The 16,038-nt window shown below is 41.9% G+C and overlaps 1 protein-coding gene across 1 annotated transcript in view; it reads right to left on the bottom strand.

Annotated features, from left to right (window-relative positions):
* Positions 1-16,038, bottom strand: part of LOC139376075 (tenascin R (restrictin, janusin)) — a 153,944-nt gene that overhangs the window by 53,844 nt on the left and 84,062 nt on the right. The window contains exons 3-5 of the mRNA XM_071118234.1: positions 6,341-6,944; positions 5,555-6,031; positions 922-1,185 (exon numbers count right to left, since the gene is read on the bottom strand). Coding sequence (XP_070974335.1) covers positions 922-1,185; positions 5,555-6,031; positions 6,341-6,857 — 1,258 coding nt within the window. The 5' untranslated portion in view covers positions 6,858-6,944. The remainder of the gene's footprint in view (positions 1-921; positions 1,186-5,554; positions 6,032-6,340; positions 6,945-16,038) is intronic.

The following is a 16,038-nucleotide window of genomic DNA, read 5'->3' as shown; positions in this document are numbered from 1 at the left end:
GTGCACATCCACTGCTTTTAAACAAACTGTTGAATACTGTGGTAGTTAGCATAGCCCCTATGTAAACATTTTCCTCATTGGGTAAGCTTTGATCTGTAAACACATCATCATGAAAACAACATTTCCAAATACACTAGATCAGTCTTAATCAGAAGGACTAAAATAGATATGCAAAAAACTAACTATGTAAAGCTTCACAAATATATTGTATTATAAGGAGAAAAAAGCTTGAGCAGAATTGCATGAACATACTCAAAATGTGTGATCATATCAGAACTAGGAGTGCTGCCTGCCGATGGGAATTGTAATTTTTAGCGAAGGCCCAATCATTCCATGACAGATAATTGAATGTTTACTGTTTAAAAAAAATGCTTTCTATTCTGGGCCGGAGTGAGAGTTTTGCATGTCTGAGAAGCATTGAATGGAAACTAAGAGACTGCAGCAATTTGCCCATCTGACATTTATACCCAGCAGGTGGCAGGAGTCTAGTCACATCCTGTAGGCAAAAATGTCTGTCCTCCTTCCAACAAGATTTCACTCAAGATGTGGCTGTGAACGTATATGGGAGTTTTTTTATTGTTGTTGTCAAAAACCTTAATTTTTTTAACGTGAGGACAAGATGTATACCTAGGATAATGTATGATATGGTTACTTTGTTTGAAGGTGAACTTTAAGTGCATGGATATTTCACAGTATCCAGGAAAACTAAGCAGAAAATGAATGCACTGTGGAGGACTTAAAGGACTAATCTGCATTTGGTACACACATTTAGATAATGTGTTATTATTTATATACAGGCCTACCCATTGATTCTTGAAGAATGGCAATTATAAATCACCAGATTGCCCCTTTAAGCAGAGGTCCACTTGGCATGATGAGCCCTGAATATAATTATAGAAAATGGCTGCCTGTTGTACTCACAGGTTGACACCTGAGTGTTGGTAGGGGCACTGATGACGTTGTTGAGCACAGCGTAGACGTTGATGTTGTACTCGATGCCAGGCTCCAGGTCTGGGATACTGCAGGTGGTGGTGTTCCCAGGGATCCTGATCTCCAGCTGGACCCCACCTGGGCTGGTGGCCACGTAGGTGACCAGGTAGTCCGTCATCAACACTGACCTCTCCCACTCCAGGTCAATGGTATGCTCCGTCACTCCCCGCATGCGCAGGTTCAGAGCCGGAGCCACTGTGGGTGAGATGTAATTTGCATTGTGTGAAATCAAAACCTTGCAACCTTGCAGGAACATGCATTACATTACATCCAGCAGGTGATCTTATTCATCATTGTTCAGTCCCACTTGACCCACCTACAAAAACAACAGATTCTGATTTGCACTTGACTTCCAATTTCGTGTTGGAATAGCATCACTCAACATGCAGAGAAAACAAACAGTGCAAGACCTGTTCATTTTAACTTACAATACACCAGTGGGGCCACCACCACAACTAAGCTTGCATATGAGTGTGGATTCGTGGAAGGCTTTGATGTTCTTGTGGGCAACGGAGACAGAGCCAGGCCATAAACCTGAGAGGGTTTGAGTGTAGAATGCAAATGAAGCCCTGCATCAACAAGAGTGGATAAGTTTATAGCTCAATCAGAGAGAGTGAGTAACAGATCTTGTCCTGAAGGCAGCTAGTGGTGTGGGACTTTACTCTGTAGATTGGGCTCAGTGGTAGTGGTGGTGGTGGAGCATTAAGCCCTCCTAGGGGAGCCGTTGAGGGACTCGAGGAAGCGTTTGAGTTACTTCCACACGAACACGACAGATGGAACCGAGCCTGCCTCCTCCTCAAGACTGACCCTGGAGTGAGGAAAACTCCTGCGGCATTCACTTAGGAAGATTAATCGCATGGACCAGATTCAGTCTTAAGTAAGACACAAAAAAGTGAACCAGTGGTAAAGTGATTGATATGGGTTATAGGGAGTGAGCACTGTAACTAAGCCTTCCAACAGAATGAAGGACACCCACGAGAGAGTGCCCACGTGAAGCAGTGTCTAGATGCTTAGAACAGCGGTCCTGCTGAAGGGCTTTGGGTACATCCCAATAGGCACCCTATTCTCTTAATAGTGCTCTACTATGGACCATGGTCAAAATAAGTGCACTATAAAGGGAATAGGGTGCCATTTAGGATGCATTATTTGAGCCAGGACAGGCCCTCCCTCCAGTGCTATGTCTGCCTCTCATTAATCAGACTTTCATTGGGATGGATGATCCATCCTGGATCAACAGAGAGAAGAGGGGAGTGAACCACTGCACCGCTGCACTGCTGCACTGCGTTACACTGGGGTCATGAGGGTGAGAATGCTGACATGATGAGGCCAAGGCCACACAGCACAGCTGAGGACCACATCACATCACTGTTTTTTGTTTCCATCCACTTAACTTGTTATTGCTCACAGGATACAGCCTTCGCTGCTTGACTGATCTTCTGTTTACGGGGCAGCGGTTGGCCCTCCAATATTGTACATTAGGACAAAACACAATTAGTAGAAGGGGTGAACTCCCTCAACTCATCTCATATTGTTGCATTGGGTTTAGACTGATAATGTGAGTACTTACAGAAGCGTGATTGGAGTTTAATCTTTAGGGACTGTTTATCAGAGATGGGATTATAAATAGGTCATAGGTCATTGTATTACGCTAACATTATGCAAGGTAATAAACAGCACTAATAAACAGCGTTGTATAAACAACAAAAATGTGGTTATCCTAAAAATGATCCATAACATTGAAGCTAATGTTGAGTTAGATATACTTTTTGGAGTGAAAGCATTAATGAGGACACAGTGATGTCATATGGCTCTGGAGGAGGGTAAGCAAAGCTACTTCTATCTCTGCTGGATTGAGCTATTGATTACACATTCATACTCTCCACCATCACTCAGTTAAGTTGAGTAATAATTCAAAAGTGTGATACAAAATGCAGATGTCATGAAGACTGAATATAAAAAATTACAATCTATTGTCATTTAATGCAGCTGAGCTACTGTATGAAGTCAAGGCTTTGTCAAAAAATATGTTTAATTCAATATTGTTGGTATTCTGGATGTCAAGGTCATTGATATGTTCTCTCTGGCTGAAAGTGGCTGTCAGTCAGTGAACAACTCTGTTAACAACAGGTGACAGGATGGACAGGCTCACATTCAACCTGACTACTAGTGAGAACTCCTGTATTTCTCTGGCACAAACTTCAAACCATTTGCATTAGGTGTATATATATTATTTTGGGGGGGGGGGATAAAAACTATTTTGAAAACCTTTTAGTCATGCATAATTATTTTCCAATAGGATAATTTGCAAAAGTGGTGGAGTAATGATGAATAGCACTTTGAATGGTAAACTCATCATGTGAATGCTGCTGATTTGTTTCAATTCCATAGTCTCATTATTCTCATAGCAGGAGAAAACGGAGCCACAAAAGCATATCCTGATTTTTCTACTTTGATAATATGAAACACTTACAATGCCTGCCACCCTATGAGCCCTGAATAGGCCCTGGTAATTGAATGGCCTATTTTTGTATTCTGCAACCTCCCCCAAACGTGCCTCTGCTACTTAAATCTAATTGCAAAGAAATAAGCAATTTTGGCTTCGGCAGGTCCTGCTGAAAATGAGAGGGAGCGAGGTAGTAGATAGGTAATATGATTTGTTATTTTTTTCCTTTCCCGTGTGAGATGACAGCTGTCTACAGCAATGGGGGGGATCAGAAGCCTTACTGAGAACTAGCTGTGAACCCAAGCTAGCTTGATTCAGATATTGTCTCAGCATAGGTTAATGTGACACATCTTCCCCAGTGAATGTGACTTTTGACAAATGAATGCTGTTACACCGGCGAGCCGTCACCAGTTGTATAGCTACTGTTAGAAGCACAGGGTATTTGCATGAGGTGTTTGACTCCAGGAGTCCTGTTTTTGGTCAAGCGCTGTGGATTCAACTGCTATTGCATGGAGAGCATTTCTATTATATGGAAATATTCTGTTCTTGGAAGTATTTTCCAGAAAGTAAAAGCTTACATATCCCCAAAGAACCAATGGGATCTGAGTGGCGCAGTGGTCTAAGGCACTGCATCTCAGTGCAAAAGACGTCGCTAGAGGCCCTGGCTCAAATCCACTGTATCACATCTGTCTGTATCACATCTGTCTGTGATTGCGAGGTCCATAGGGTGGCGTGCAATTGGCCCAGCGTCGGCAGGGTTAGGCCGTCATTGTAAATAAGAATTTGTTTGTAACTGACTTGTTAAATAAACTTTTCTTTAAAAAAAGACTGCTTACCATAACCTTTGTGAAAATTCACTATCTCTAGATATGATGGGATGCAGAGCCTTATGCCCCATTTACATTGTGACATAATATCTTATCTTCCTGCATTCTCCGCTACTGGATTGAGAGCATAGGGTTCCACAACGCAAGACAATGTGGAGGAGAGTCTCTCGTCAGAGATTTTGGAAGATGGCAAAATATGACCTTCTTATTCAAGACAGGTGTTACGTTCGTCGTCGGAATGAGACCAAAGCGCAGCGTGGAAAGTGTACATCTTTCTTAATTTTTTTATGAACACCAACAAAGCAACAAAAGAATACACAAACGTAACGTTCTGCAGGCTACCTAGTAACTGTGCAAAAACAAGATCCCACAAACTCAGGTGGAAAACAGGCTGCCCAAGTATGATTCCCAATCAGAGACAACGATAGACAGCTGCCTCTGATTGGGAACCATACCCGGCCAAAAAAGAAACAGAAAACTAGAATGCCCACCCAAATCACACCCTGACCTAACCAAATAGAGAAACAAACAGGGCGTGACAACAGGAGAAACATATTGTTTTGTTTAGTTACTTTCTCCTCAACTTGTTTCTATAACCTTCTAGCAAGGCAAGCTACCTTACAGAGCAGCTAAAAGCTAGGACAGGGCTCGCCCATCTAATTCCTTGAAAGCTACCGCCCTGTAGATTTCCACTGCAACCCCAGTTGTTACTAACCTGATTCCGCTTATCAACCAGCTAATTATTAGAATCAGGTTTGCTAGATTAGGGTTGGTGTGAAAACCAGGACGGTAGCTCTCCAGGAATGGGGTTGGAGAACCCTGAGCTAGGCTATACTGTAGCTAGTGACCTCCACCTAATAATTATACTCAAAACAAACGTCATTACCATTAAAATGAACTAAAACGAGAGGCAACAGTCATAAAGTATAATTGGCTCATCAGCCATTATTAAAATAGTACTTTATTATTTACAAGTTGCTCTTACTCTGGCCGGACTGAAGAAGAGTTAGAAAAAATGATGTATGTGGCATCCGTCTCACAACGGAGCCTTCAACCGCAAGGGGTCATTGCGATTCCACTCCATTGAGGACCGTCACCATTCAAGTGAATGACATCCGGCGCAACGTAACCGAGTGCTTATAGTTAATGTGAATGAGGCTTGTCTCAAATAACCAAATATCCACCCATATATATCCACTCATGGAAACTACAATAGCAAAAAGTATGTAAGTAAATGAATACCTCTCTCAGAGGAGCTACTGTATGTTTTCCTACGGTTCCCTTTTTCTCTCACCTGCAGAGCAGTCTTCTCCAGCGAAGCCATCTTGGCAGACACAGAAGCCTTCTTTACAAATGCCCTTCTGACTACAGTTGTTGGCGCAGTAGGCCAAGGAGCAGTCTTCTCCTACGTATCCCGGGCGACACTGGCAGGTTCCGTTGGTGCACAGCCCCTGGTCAGAACAGTCATTGAGGCAGCGACCCAGTGTACAGTCCTCTCCAGTGAAGTTCTCCTCACAGATACACTCCCCATCCATGCACAGCCCTCGACCGGAGCAGTCCGCCGGGCAGCGGGGCTCTGAGCAGTTGTCCCCCCCGAAGTCACGGTCACACACACACTCACCCTCCATACACACTCCCTGTCCGGAGCAGTTGTCTGGGCAGTGCGGCTCAGAGCAGTTCTTGCCCGTCCAGCCGTCCTCACACACACAGCCACACAGGTCCATTTTGAAGCTGCCATGGCCACTGCACTGGGGAATAAAGTCCAGGTGACCTAGAGGAAGAAAGGAGGACACAAAACAACATCACTAAAGATACTGTATGGCTTTCTAATGTCAACATCATCTGTTGTAACAGTGTACATTTATTTATTAATTTTTTTACAAAATAACAGTCTAAAATTAACCTATGAACACTAGAAATCGCCAGGCTTTCATATCCTGGTGCTATCTACTCAAACCAAGACGCTCAGTAACTGAATGAAATGAAACCCTGACATTCCACATTGGCCTCAAATTAGCATATGACCAGGGTACAGTAGCTCTAATAATACTGTCAAACGGTACTATTATTCCGCACTTACCCGTGGCTGAACTCTCCCCACAGCCACAGTTGCCAGAGCTGCACTGGGCTCTCAGAAGCAACACCTCTCTCTCCAGCATCTCGATGCGGATGGCCAGCTGCTGCACGATGTTGGCTGTAGGACAGGCGCAGGCCTGTTTGGGGATGTTGATGCGGTGGGTGAAGGTGACCTGGCTGTCTGCGTCCACTGTCTGCTCTGTGAACTCCGTGGCGCCCTCCCCACCCCCACTGGACACAGCCCCTCTGGTGGCCTGGCTAGGTAGAGGCACTGCTGAGTCCAGATCCACTGAGCACAGAGACTCTAGGGGCACGTTGATGTTGTACACATGGTTGAAGACCATTGGCTGCTCCTTGATGGTCTGGTTGTTAGATTGGCTGGTGGGGCCATCTGAAGGTGCCTGTCGTCTGACCCTGATGGTCCGGACCAGCTTCCCCTCCTCACCGGACGGGGATAGAGCAGCCTGGGTCCCCAGAAGGAGTAGAACCTGGCCCAGCAGCCAGCCTCGTACAGGGCTCATGGTGAACCACCACGGCGTTAGAGCCTCGTACCTAGAGATAGGGCTCACCTGACACCACCGTGCTTACCGACAGACTTCCGATAGGATCTACAGAGAAGAGATAATAGTGAAAAACTGTGGTGGGTGGTTGAGTAGGGTGTTGGGGTTTGCCTCTGTTCCAAAAATTAAAAATAGTCTTTGATCTATTGTGAAAGAATAATTGGCTGTGGAAAAGAACTGGATGCTTATGGGATGTTCAGAACCCCTAAATATATTTCTGCACACAATACCAAATATTTGATCTTTCCCACAGGATAGGGATGTCGAAATATTGAGCACATAGAACATGTTGATACAGGGATTCAATAGAGCCATGGCTTTAGTGATTTTTCCTTCTACTGTAATCCTCTCACAGGAACAAACCGCAGAATGAATCACATTGAGGGACTGCTTCCCAACTAGAAAAGCCCCTGGTCAGAAAGTGATTATCTGCGATGACATTTTACCATCTCTGTTAGACAGACTAGACAGAGGGCTTTTCTAAAACGATGAAGTATTTTATCAAAGCTCAATCAGCAGAATAAAAGTGAGACTTACACTAAATGACACATGCTCTCTGTTCATGGGAGAACAATTCATTTTTTAGAGGACACAAATTGAACTGTGTATAAGGTTGTGTCTCTCAGATGTATCTTTAGGAAGTCAAACACAGCATGCCAAGAAGCCTGCGGAGTCTGAATACTTCAAGCCTTTTTCAAAAGAATATATCTGATTGAAAATCTGCTTATTTTTTTAAAACTGAAAAGGGAAGTCAACCTTTCATATTATTCTCTTGTTTTTTTATCACAAAGCAGGGCAATTCCCCTAGACTTCATATTTGAAACCAACCACAGGCATGAGGTTTGCAGTTCATGTCATTACTGCTAATCTTTAAAGGTTACTTATGAGCACTGCACCCTCAGGGTGAGAACATACAACTGACTTGGCGCATGTGTGCTGAACTGAAACAGTCATTATAAAATTGAAGACGAGACGGTGTGTAAGTCACTCCAGGTATTTGAGAGTTGGGAGATATGTTCAATTATAAACTGGGTGGTTCGAGCCCTGAATGCTGATTGGCTGACAGCCATGGTATATCAGAACCTAAACCACGGGTATCACAAAACATTTATTTTTACTGCTCTAATTACATTGGTAACCAGTTTATAATAGCAATAAGGCACCTCGGGGGTTTGAGGTATATGGCCAATATTCCACGGCTGAGGGCTGTATCCAGGCACTCCGCGTTGCGTCGTGCATATGAACAGCTCTTTGCCGTGGTATATTGGCCATATACAACACCCCCTCGTGCCTTATTGCTTAAATATACTTTGCTATATACTGTAACATATTAGGTTCAGCTGCTATATGATCATATATGACTTTGGCCTTGGGACAGGTACATTTTTAACCCCTCCCCCCGCCCGTAGATAATAGGAAATGTCCTCATGTGAAAAACCCAAGCCATCTAACCAGCGAATCCACCAAATTAATGAGAACCAGAAAGATGAGAAATAAATCAAATGGACAAAATTATGTTCATACCCATTAACTAGTGCAGGGTTCCTTTGATTAAAGTGAAACGTGTTACATGCAGTTCTATAGTCAAATTGACATATTCAATAAAAGGCCCAGAATGGCTCTCTGACTCACTCTCAGCCACACACATGGGACTTGTATAATGGTCTTGCTCCTCTATGCCACAGCAACTGAGATACACCAAGTTTAGTTTAGCTTATTTGCACAAATATGCATACTGTGAGTAAAAAACATACTGTTTTACCTACTTTATATGTACATACTGTATTCTAGTCATGGATCATCCTACATAACTACTCTGTACACACCTTTTCTATTCATATACTGCCAATATTCTCTATACCCACCATATACTATATATTGCATGTTCTGAGGTTGCTCGTCCTGATATTTCTTAATTTATTTTGTACTTTTTTACTGTTGAAACATAAGCATTTCACTGCACCCGCGATACCATCTGAAAATCTGTGTACGTGACAATACACTTTGATTTGATGCCGTCATTGCCCTGCTCTCCAGCTCAGGCATCATATGGGCTAAATGTTTTGAAGTTGTATAGAGAGACTACAGAGTCATAGGACGTTTTCCTCAGGTATGTAGGTCTCTACATTTGCAGTGGGCCCACATCGTTTGGAGACAATTGGGTTTCATCAAGGCCTGTTGTCAGGCCTCAATTAGGATGCCTCTCAATTAGAAGCGACAAATAGGAGGATGAGGATCAACGGCTCGGGGCAACACCATTGACTATCTCAATTTACTCTTCAAGAGCAAGGTGTTTTATCACGCATTTCCGCCCTGGATGCACTTAATGGTCATCCTCCTGACTTGACCGTAATGAGAACTGACAGCGTGGCGACTCACAATCCTACGGCCTCCGGGCTGCCTACTGCTGAACGGGTGGAAGTGAGGAGGCACTGTGGGAGCTGGGAGCACGTTGACAAGTAAGGAAATTATTTTGGCACAACTATGGCATATTGCCATTTTAGGCTATATCTTGTAATGACTAGTAGTGTGAAAGTGAGTAGAGAACCTTCTAAGGTAGATGACCAGAAAACAATAGTGTCAGTTTTCCTGGAAGTGGTAATTTTCTCTGGAAATTGAATGTGAATTGGTTCTCCCAGTTCAACCCCCTGCTAGCTGGAATGATAAAAAAAACACTGAGGCATAAAGCAATTCTGCTCAAAGTTTATGATCATGAACCCTATAAAACTGGCTGCCAGAAACAATATCAAATATACAAACTGAACTTTAAAATAATACACATTTGGGTACACCCTCTGACAACACACTCTGACAGGACACTCAGTAAGCACCGACAGCTTTGGGATGCCATTGTCAAGCACTACACAAAAATCAATAAGTGACCTGAGCAGGCAAATAATTCACCAAAAGAAAGTCATTATAATTTCACCGTGCACCCAAAAGCATGCTTAAAAGTGTGTTTTAAAAAGAGTTGAAAAGCCTTGATTTTAGTCAGATACGTATTTTCTTTCAGAGCCATAAGCTGAATATCCCTTTCATCCAAAGCTTTCTTTTTATGGCTCAGGCTGGAGATGATACAAGAGAAGAGTTGAAATATGCATACTCCAATTATGCAAAGATTTCAGGTTTTGTCTTAACGATGGTGAGAGTGAGGTCTAAAAAGATAACTTTTCTTAAAAAGTTGCATTGAAGGCAGTGAAGAGGGATGACTCACGAGAGTCGACAGTAGAGTGCTTCACTCTCACTGGAGACAAATGCTCCACTCCTCATCACAGATCACAGAGGAACAAAAGCAGAGTATCAGCACAGGCAATAATGAAAACACAAATCTTGTCATGCATTTTAAGCAGCCATTCCAATAACAAATGTACTGAGCCTCCCCTATGTCCCGACCATCTACTTTCACCTTGAACATAACATTACCATCAAGCCAGACCATGAAATAACTCCTGTCTGTTGACGGCCAATAGCACTTTTCAGTCTCACAGAGAACAGGTACCAGGACGCCTGGGGCTTGATTGAAATGTCAGGACAAGGAGCATGTATGACAAAAGCTCAAGTGGAATAAATAGCATGTCTGGACGTTTGAAAAATAGAATTCTGTGCTGAGCCTGTGGGCTTGCCGTAACGTTGCTGGTCAGTCACACTGCTCCCCACTGCAGAACGGGGTTCAATCGCTGTGTCCACCTTTCCTACTGTTCTCCAACTTGACTGTCTTCCCCATCTGTTTCCAACTGTCTAAATAAAAATGTACAAATATATACAGTATGTAACAAAAAATATATTTAATTCTGTTACAGTTATTTTATACCTGTGTATTAATGGTGAAATTACACAAGTAACACCATTGTTCTGTTGTAGGTTAGTGGTAGATTGTTGTAGGTTGGTACAACTGTTGTATGTTGTTAAATATATGCCAACATTTGTTTATGATGTTTATGGTTATGATGCCAATGGAAAATATACATCAGTGTCTGATCTGATCAACAGTAATCATAATCAAAACCCTGGGGTGTTCTTGTGTTTTTTGTGAAATTGTCCTATGACACTGACTCTGAGTGTATTTACCATCTAATGCGTCATCAATAGAGAAACACTGTAGGGAAGTATTAAAAGAAAATGTACAGTAATATGCTGAAAACTACTTGGCGTTACAACTAGTGTAGGTCAAGAAATACATGAACCTTTCCCTTAACATAACACAGAATCCTATTTATTAAAACTTGAGAAGCCTAAATCATACTGTAATAAAGAGATAGTGGAGATGCTGCAATTGCAACCTTTCAGTGTGCAATGAGTGACATTCTGAATTACCTGCAGTAAGGTTGTATATTAGACAAAAAGGCACAAAGATCAATTTCTAAGAAATTGAAGAAGAATATGAAGGCTGGGATACACCACAAAGCCAGGATCGGATAATTGTTAAAAATAAATCATGTTACTAGGCTACCTCTTGTTGTTTTATATATACTTCTAATAAACTTCAAAACTTTCATCTGACGGGAATATACTTTTTGTAAAATGTGTCTATACAACACCTTGCTCTCATTTCGATCTGCTTTCATTTCTCATTCAGCTGCCATTACACTGAGAGGTTCTTAAAGAGGGGTTACACAAGCTATTACAGCCCATGCTGCATTATATATGAGAGCGACATTGATGTTCCTTCCCTCCCTGGTGCCGTGCTAGATCACAGTGTCACCCGGCACCCTCGGGGAATAGCATCCTTGTTGTAACACTGAGGCGACGCTCTGCATATCTTTATACACTTTATAAGCTTATCTGAGTGGGACAGAGGCCTAACTTTTGACTTTTCCTGCCCCCCCCCCCCTCTTTTCCCAGTACTGAACATTGTGAGATGTTTTAAAATCCACATGTGTATATCTTTCCCCTTGAGGACTTTCTATCTACAAAAATAAGCCAGCCTTGGTGGCTTAGTGGCTGCCTGGATCTTTCAGGGGGTCAAATTGCCTGTTTAACATACTGTACTAGGGGAATGAAGTGTCAGTATTTCTTCATACCCAGTGTCCTGTGTCACAATAGAACATGTGGGGTGGCAAAGCACCAGAGCAATTCTGTAATGCTGCTACAGAGGTAGGATCTTAATTTTGTTGCTGAACATTTTCCTTTACCGCAGGAAATGCAGATGAGCTTCGTGACTTACATAAATTCACTGAAAAACCCACACTAACACACAGTTGTATTAACAGTATTGCACTTTTCATGTAGCATAATATTGGCCAGCTACTAGCCTAAACACCAATCAAGCAACATTATGGACTAAACATTCAAATCCTGTTGCTAAAGGATTCATTTGCTGCCACAATACTGGTTGAATTAAGATCGATCCTATACCTGTTCCTTTCCCCCCTGGTTCTGTTCAACTCCATCTTTCTCTTGAGATCTCTCTAACTGTCCTCCTTTATTTCACACAGTATACAGTATCTGTCCAGACCAGAGCTGCTGAATAAAGAGATGTCTGCATGTATGGTGCTGAATCCCTAATGGAGCTGGGTTGCTACAGAGCTCTGTCAGGCTCTGGCTAACCGCAGACAGACCCAGGCCCTGGGAAGTGAATCTGTAACCCCTATTTGCACAGGTTAATGTGCAAACACCCTGACATGTTCACTATACCAATAGCCAGCCTCCACCGGCACTCTGCCCCTCTACCTTGTAAATCTCTCTCTAGCAACATTACGATTCTACACTGAGTTTACAAAATATTAAGAACACCTGCTCTTTCCATGACATAGACTGACCAAGTGAATCCAGGTGAAAGCTATGATCCTTTATTGATGTCACTTGTTAAAGTCACCTCAATCGGTACAGATGAAGGGAAGGAGACTGGTTAAAGAAGAAGAAGATTGTAAGCCTTGAGACAATTGAGACATGGATTGTGTATAAGTTTCTTTCAGAGGGTGAATAGGCAAGACAACATATTTAAGTGCCTTTGAACGGGGTATGGTAGTAGATGCCAGGCACACCGGTTTGAGTAAAAAATTGCAAATCTGCTGGGTTTTTCACGCTCAACAGTTTTACGTGTGTATCAAGAATGGTCCATCACCCAAAGGCCATCCAACTTGACACAACCGTGGGAAGCATTGGAGTCAATATACATCTTCATCCCTGTGGAACACTTTCGACACCTTGTAGAGTCCATGCCACAATGATTTGAGGCTGTTCCTAGGGGCAAAAGGGAGGGTGCAACTCAATATTAGGAAGGTGTTCCTAATATTTGGTATACTTAGTGTATTCTCATTACTCCAGCTGCACTTGGCAAATTGCCTTGTATTTCAGGATCATTGGCCACTGTTCATTTTCAGCACCTGCGACCTATAGGGGTTGAAGGTCTCTTCTTCTCCTCACTCCTTAGGCCATTTTTGCATAAGTATAGATACCAATACTACTCACATTGTTAAAAAAAAGTATAGCTTAACAAATTATATTTGGAGAAGTTTCCTGTCTACAAATTATGTAAATTCTATATTTCCAAATGAAGTAAGGACCTTATCAGTCCTCAATAGCCTCAAAAAAATGTTACCTAACACAGGCTGTGTCCCAACTGACACCCTCTTCCTTATACAGTGCACTACTTTTAACCAGAGCCCATAGGGCTCTGTCGTCAAAAGTAGTACACTTTATAGGGTACATGGTGTCATGTAGGAAACAGCCACGGTGCATTTAAATGAAGAATCACTGAGTTTATGATGCTATGATTCAGGATGAATTGAATTTCATATCTGTATCACCAGAACAAGGCTGAATTATCTCAGGTCAGAGGCTGCAGGCATACTGGGGATGGGCACCATGGTGATGGCTTTTAGATGAACTACTTTTTCTATTGTGATGTATTGTTTCAGAGCCATATATTTAGGATATGTCTAAATATATGGCTATGTATTGTTTTCTTTTTATGCTAATTTTGTTGTGATGTAAGTTTGTTTTGCCCGAGCCTAAAATAACGCGTTTACAGTATGAGGAAATATGGATGCAAAAATAATGAATGTGTTATCTAGAGGCTGCCTTTTTGAGTGGATGTATTTGATAATGGAATCCCCATTTAGTATATGTAAAGCCAATGACTGCCCATTAGTCAGACACTATGTCATTCCAATGAACCCATGTTTGTGTAACTCCTCTTTCTTTGCAAAAAGTGAATCCCACTTATACAAAGCATAAAATAATCTGTCAATGCTGTGGCCTGACAACCACTAATATCCTCCTCCTCCCTCTTACGCTACATCACTGTTCTGATCCAACCCAAACAGCCCGGTCTCCATAACCCCCTCTCCTAAGTCATTTTTTTTCAGAAGATGCTGTTTCCTGTGGGCCAGAACTGGCTGTTATTGTTCTTCCTTTCATTAATATTTGAAATGTCTTCTCTCTGCCTTTGTGCCACGAGAAAGAGTCAGGGATTAAGGTAGTTAGAAATGAGGGCGCAACACAACAACATAATACCACAAAGTGTCAGAGACATGATCAAATAAATACAGGAATCAAGACGGGATAAATGTGTTTGGTTGTTGGTGCCTGTTTGAGTTAGATGCCAAACCAGAGGAAATCATAAATCATTTTACCTGGTTAGGATTTCATTCAATCATCAAAATAGGTTTCTATACACATCACAGTGATACACTGATTTTGCTTGGAAGGTGTAACATGATATTTTATGGAATGATATCGATAAAATGCTAAATAACAGTTTTTATATGAAGTTTTACGAGACTAAGGGAAGGTCCAAGGATGAAATAAAGTGCAAACTTCCTGTATGCAACCAGCAATGTTTAAGCCTCTTATCTTCCACACTTGTAAATGGAAATGTGTCTGTGAGAACTACTCAGAATCACCTTGTGAAGATCCACTGAAAGTAAGTTACATGTCAACTCAGATAGGGTTAAAAATAACACAGTGCAAGAAGAAGGGAAAAAAGTCTGTCTACATGCTCCGAGAAAAGTTGGACATTGAGTCGACTGTCATAAATATCGAACACTTCCTGATGGGATGTAACAATGGTCAGAAGAGCATGCGTGTACCGATAGGATGCATGGGGAGGGAGTAGCTCTGTTTTGTACCATCAAAAAACTATGATTATAAAGTTGAAGTCGGAAGTTTACATACACCTTAGAAAGTACATTTAAACTCAGTTTTTCACAATTCCTGACATTTAATCTGAGTATAAATTCCCTGTTATAACAAACAAGATGGTCATTATGGCCAAACAGTTCTATTTTTGTTTCATCAGACCAGAGGACATTTCTCCAAAAGTAAGATTTTTGTCCCCTTGTGCAGTTGCAAACCGTAGTCTGGCTTTTTTATGGCGGTTTTGGAGCAGGGGCTTCTTCCTTGCTGAGCAGCCTTTCAAGTTATGTCGATATAGGACCCGTTTTACTGTGGATACTTTTGCACCTGTTTCCTCCAGCATCGTCACAAGGTCCTTTGCTGTTGTTCTGGGATTGATTTGCATTTTTCGCACCAAAGTATGCTCATCTATAGGAGACAGAACGTGTCTCCTTCCTGAGTAGTATGACGGCTGTGTGGTCTCATGGTGTTTATACTTGCGTATTATTGTTGGTACAGATTGAACGTGGTACCTTCAGGCGTTTGGAAATTGCTCCCAAGGATGAACCAGACTTGTGGAGGTCAGTTTTTTTTCCTGAGGTCTGATTTCTTTAGATTTTCCCATAATGTCAAGCAAAGAGGCACTGAGTTTGAAGGTAGGCCTTGAAATACATCCACAGGTACACCTCCAATTACATCAAATGATGTCAATTAGCCTATCAGAAGCTTCTAAAGCCATGACATAATTTTCTGGAATTTCTCAAGCTGTTTAAAGGCACAGTCAATATAGTGTATGTAAACTTCTGACTCACTGGAATTGTGATACAGTGAATTATAAGTGAAATAATCTGTCTGTAAACAATTGTTGGAAAAATTACTTGTGTCATGCAAAAAGTAGATGTCCTAACTGACTTGCCAAAACTATAGTTTGTTAACAAGAAATTTGTGAAGTGGTTGAAAAACTAGTTTTAATGACTCCAACCTAAGTGTATGTAAACTTCTGACTTCAACTGTATGTAACAGCCAGACAACATAGTTGAAGTTAAGCCTTTAAAATCAATAGATCAATATATCCCCAAGCAAC

This window comes from Oncorhynchus clarkii, chromosome 20 (assembly GCF_045791955.1).
Source record: "Oncorhynchus clarkii lewisi isolate Uvic-CL-2024 chromosome 20, UVic_Ocla_1.0, whole genome shotgun sequence".
Taxonomy (NCBI): domain Eukaryota; kingdom Metazoa; phylum Chordata; class Actinopteri; order Salmoniformes; family Salmonidae; genus Oncorhynchus; species Oncorhynchus clarkii.
Note: the sequence above shows the minus strand (reverse complement) of the source record. Positions and strands in the feature narration are given on the sequence as shown.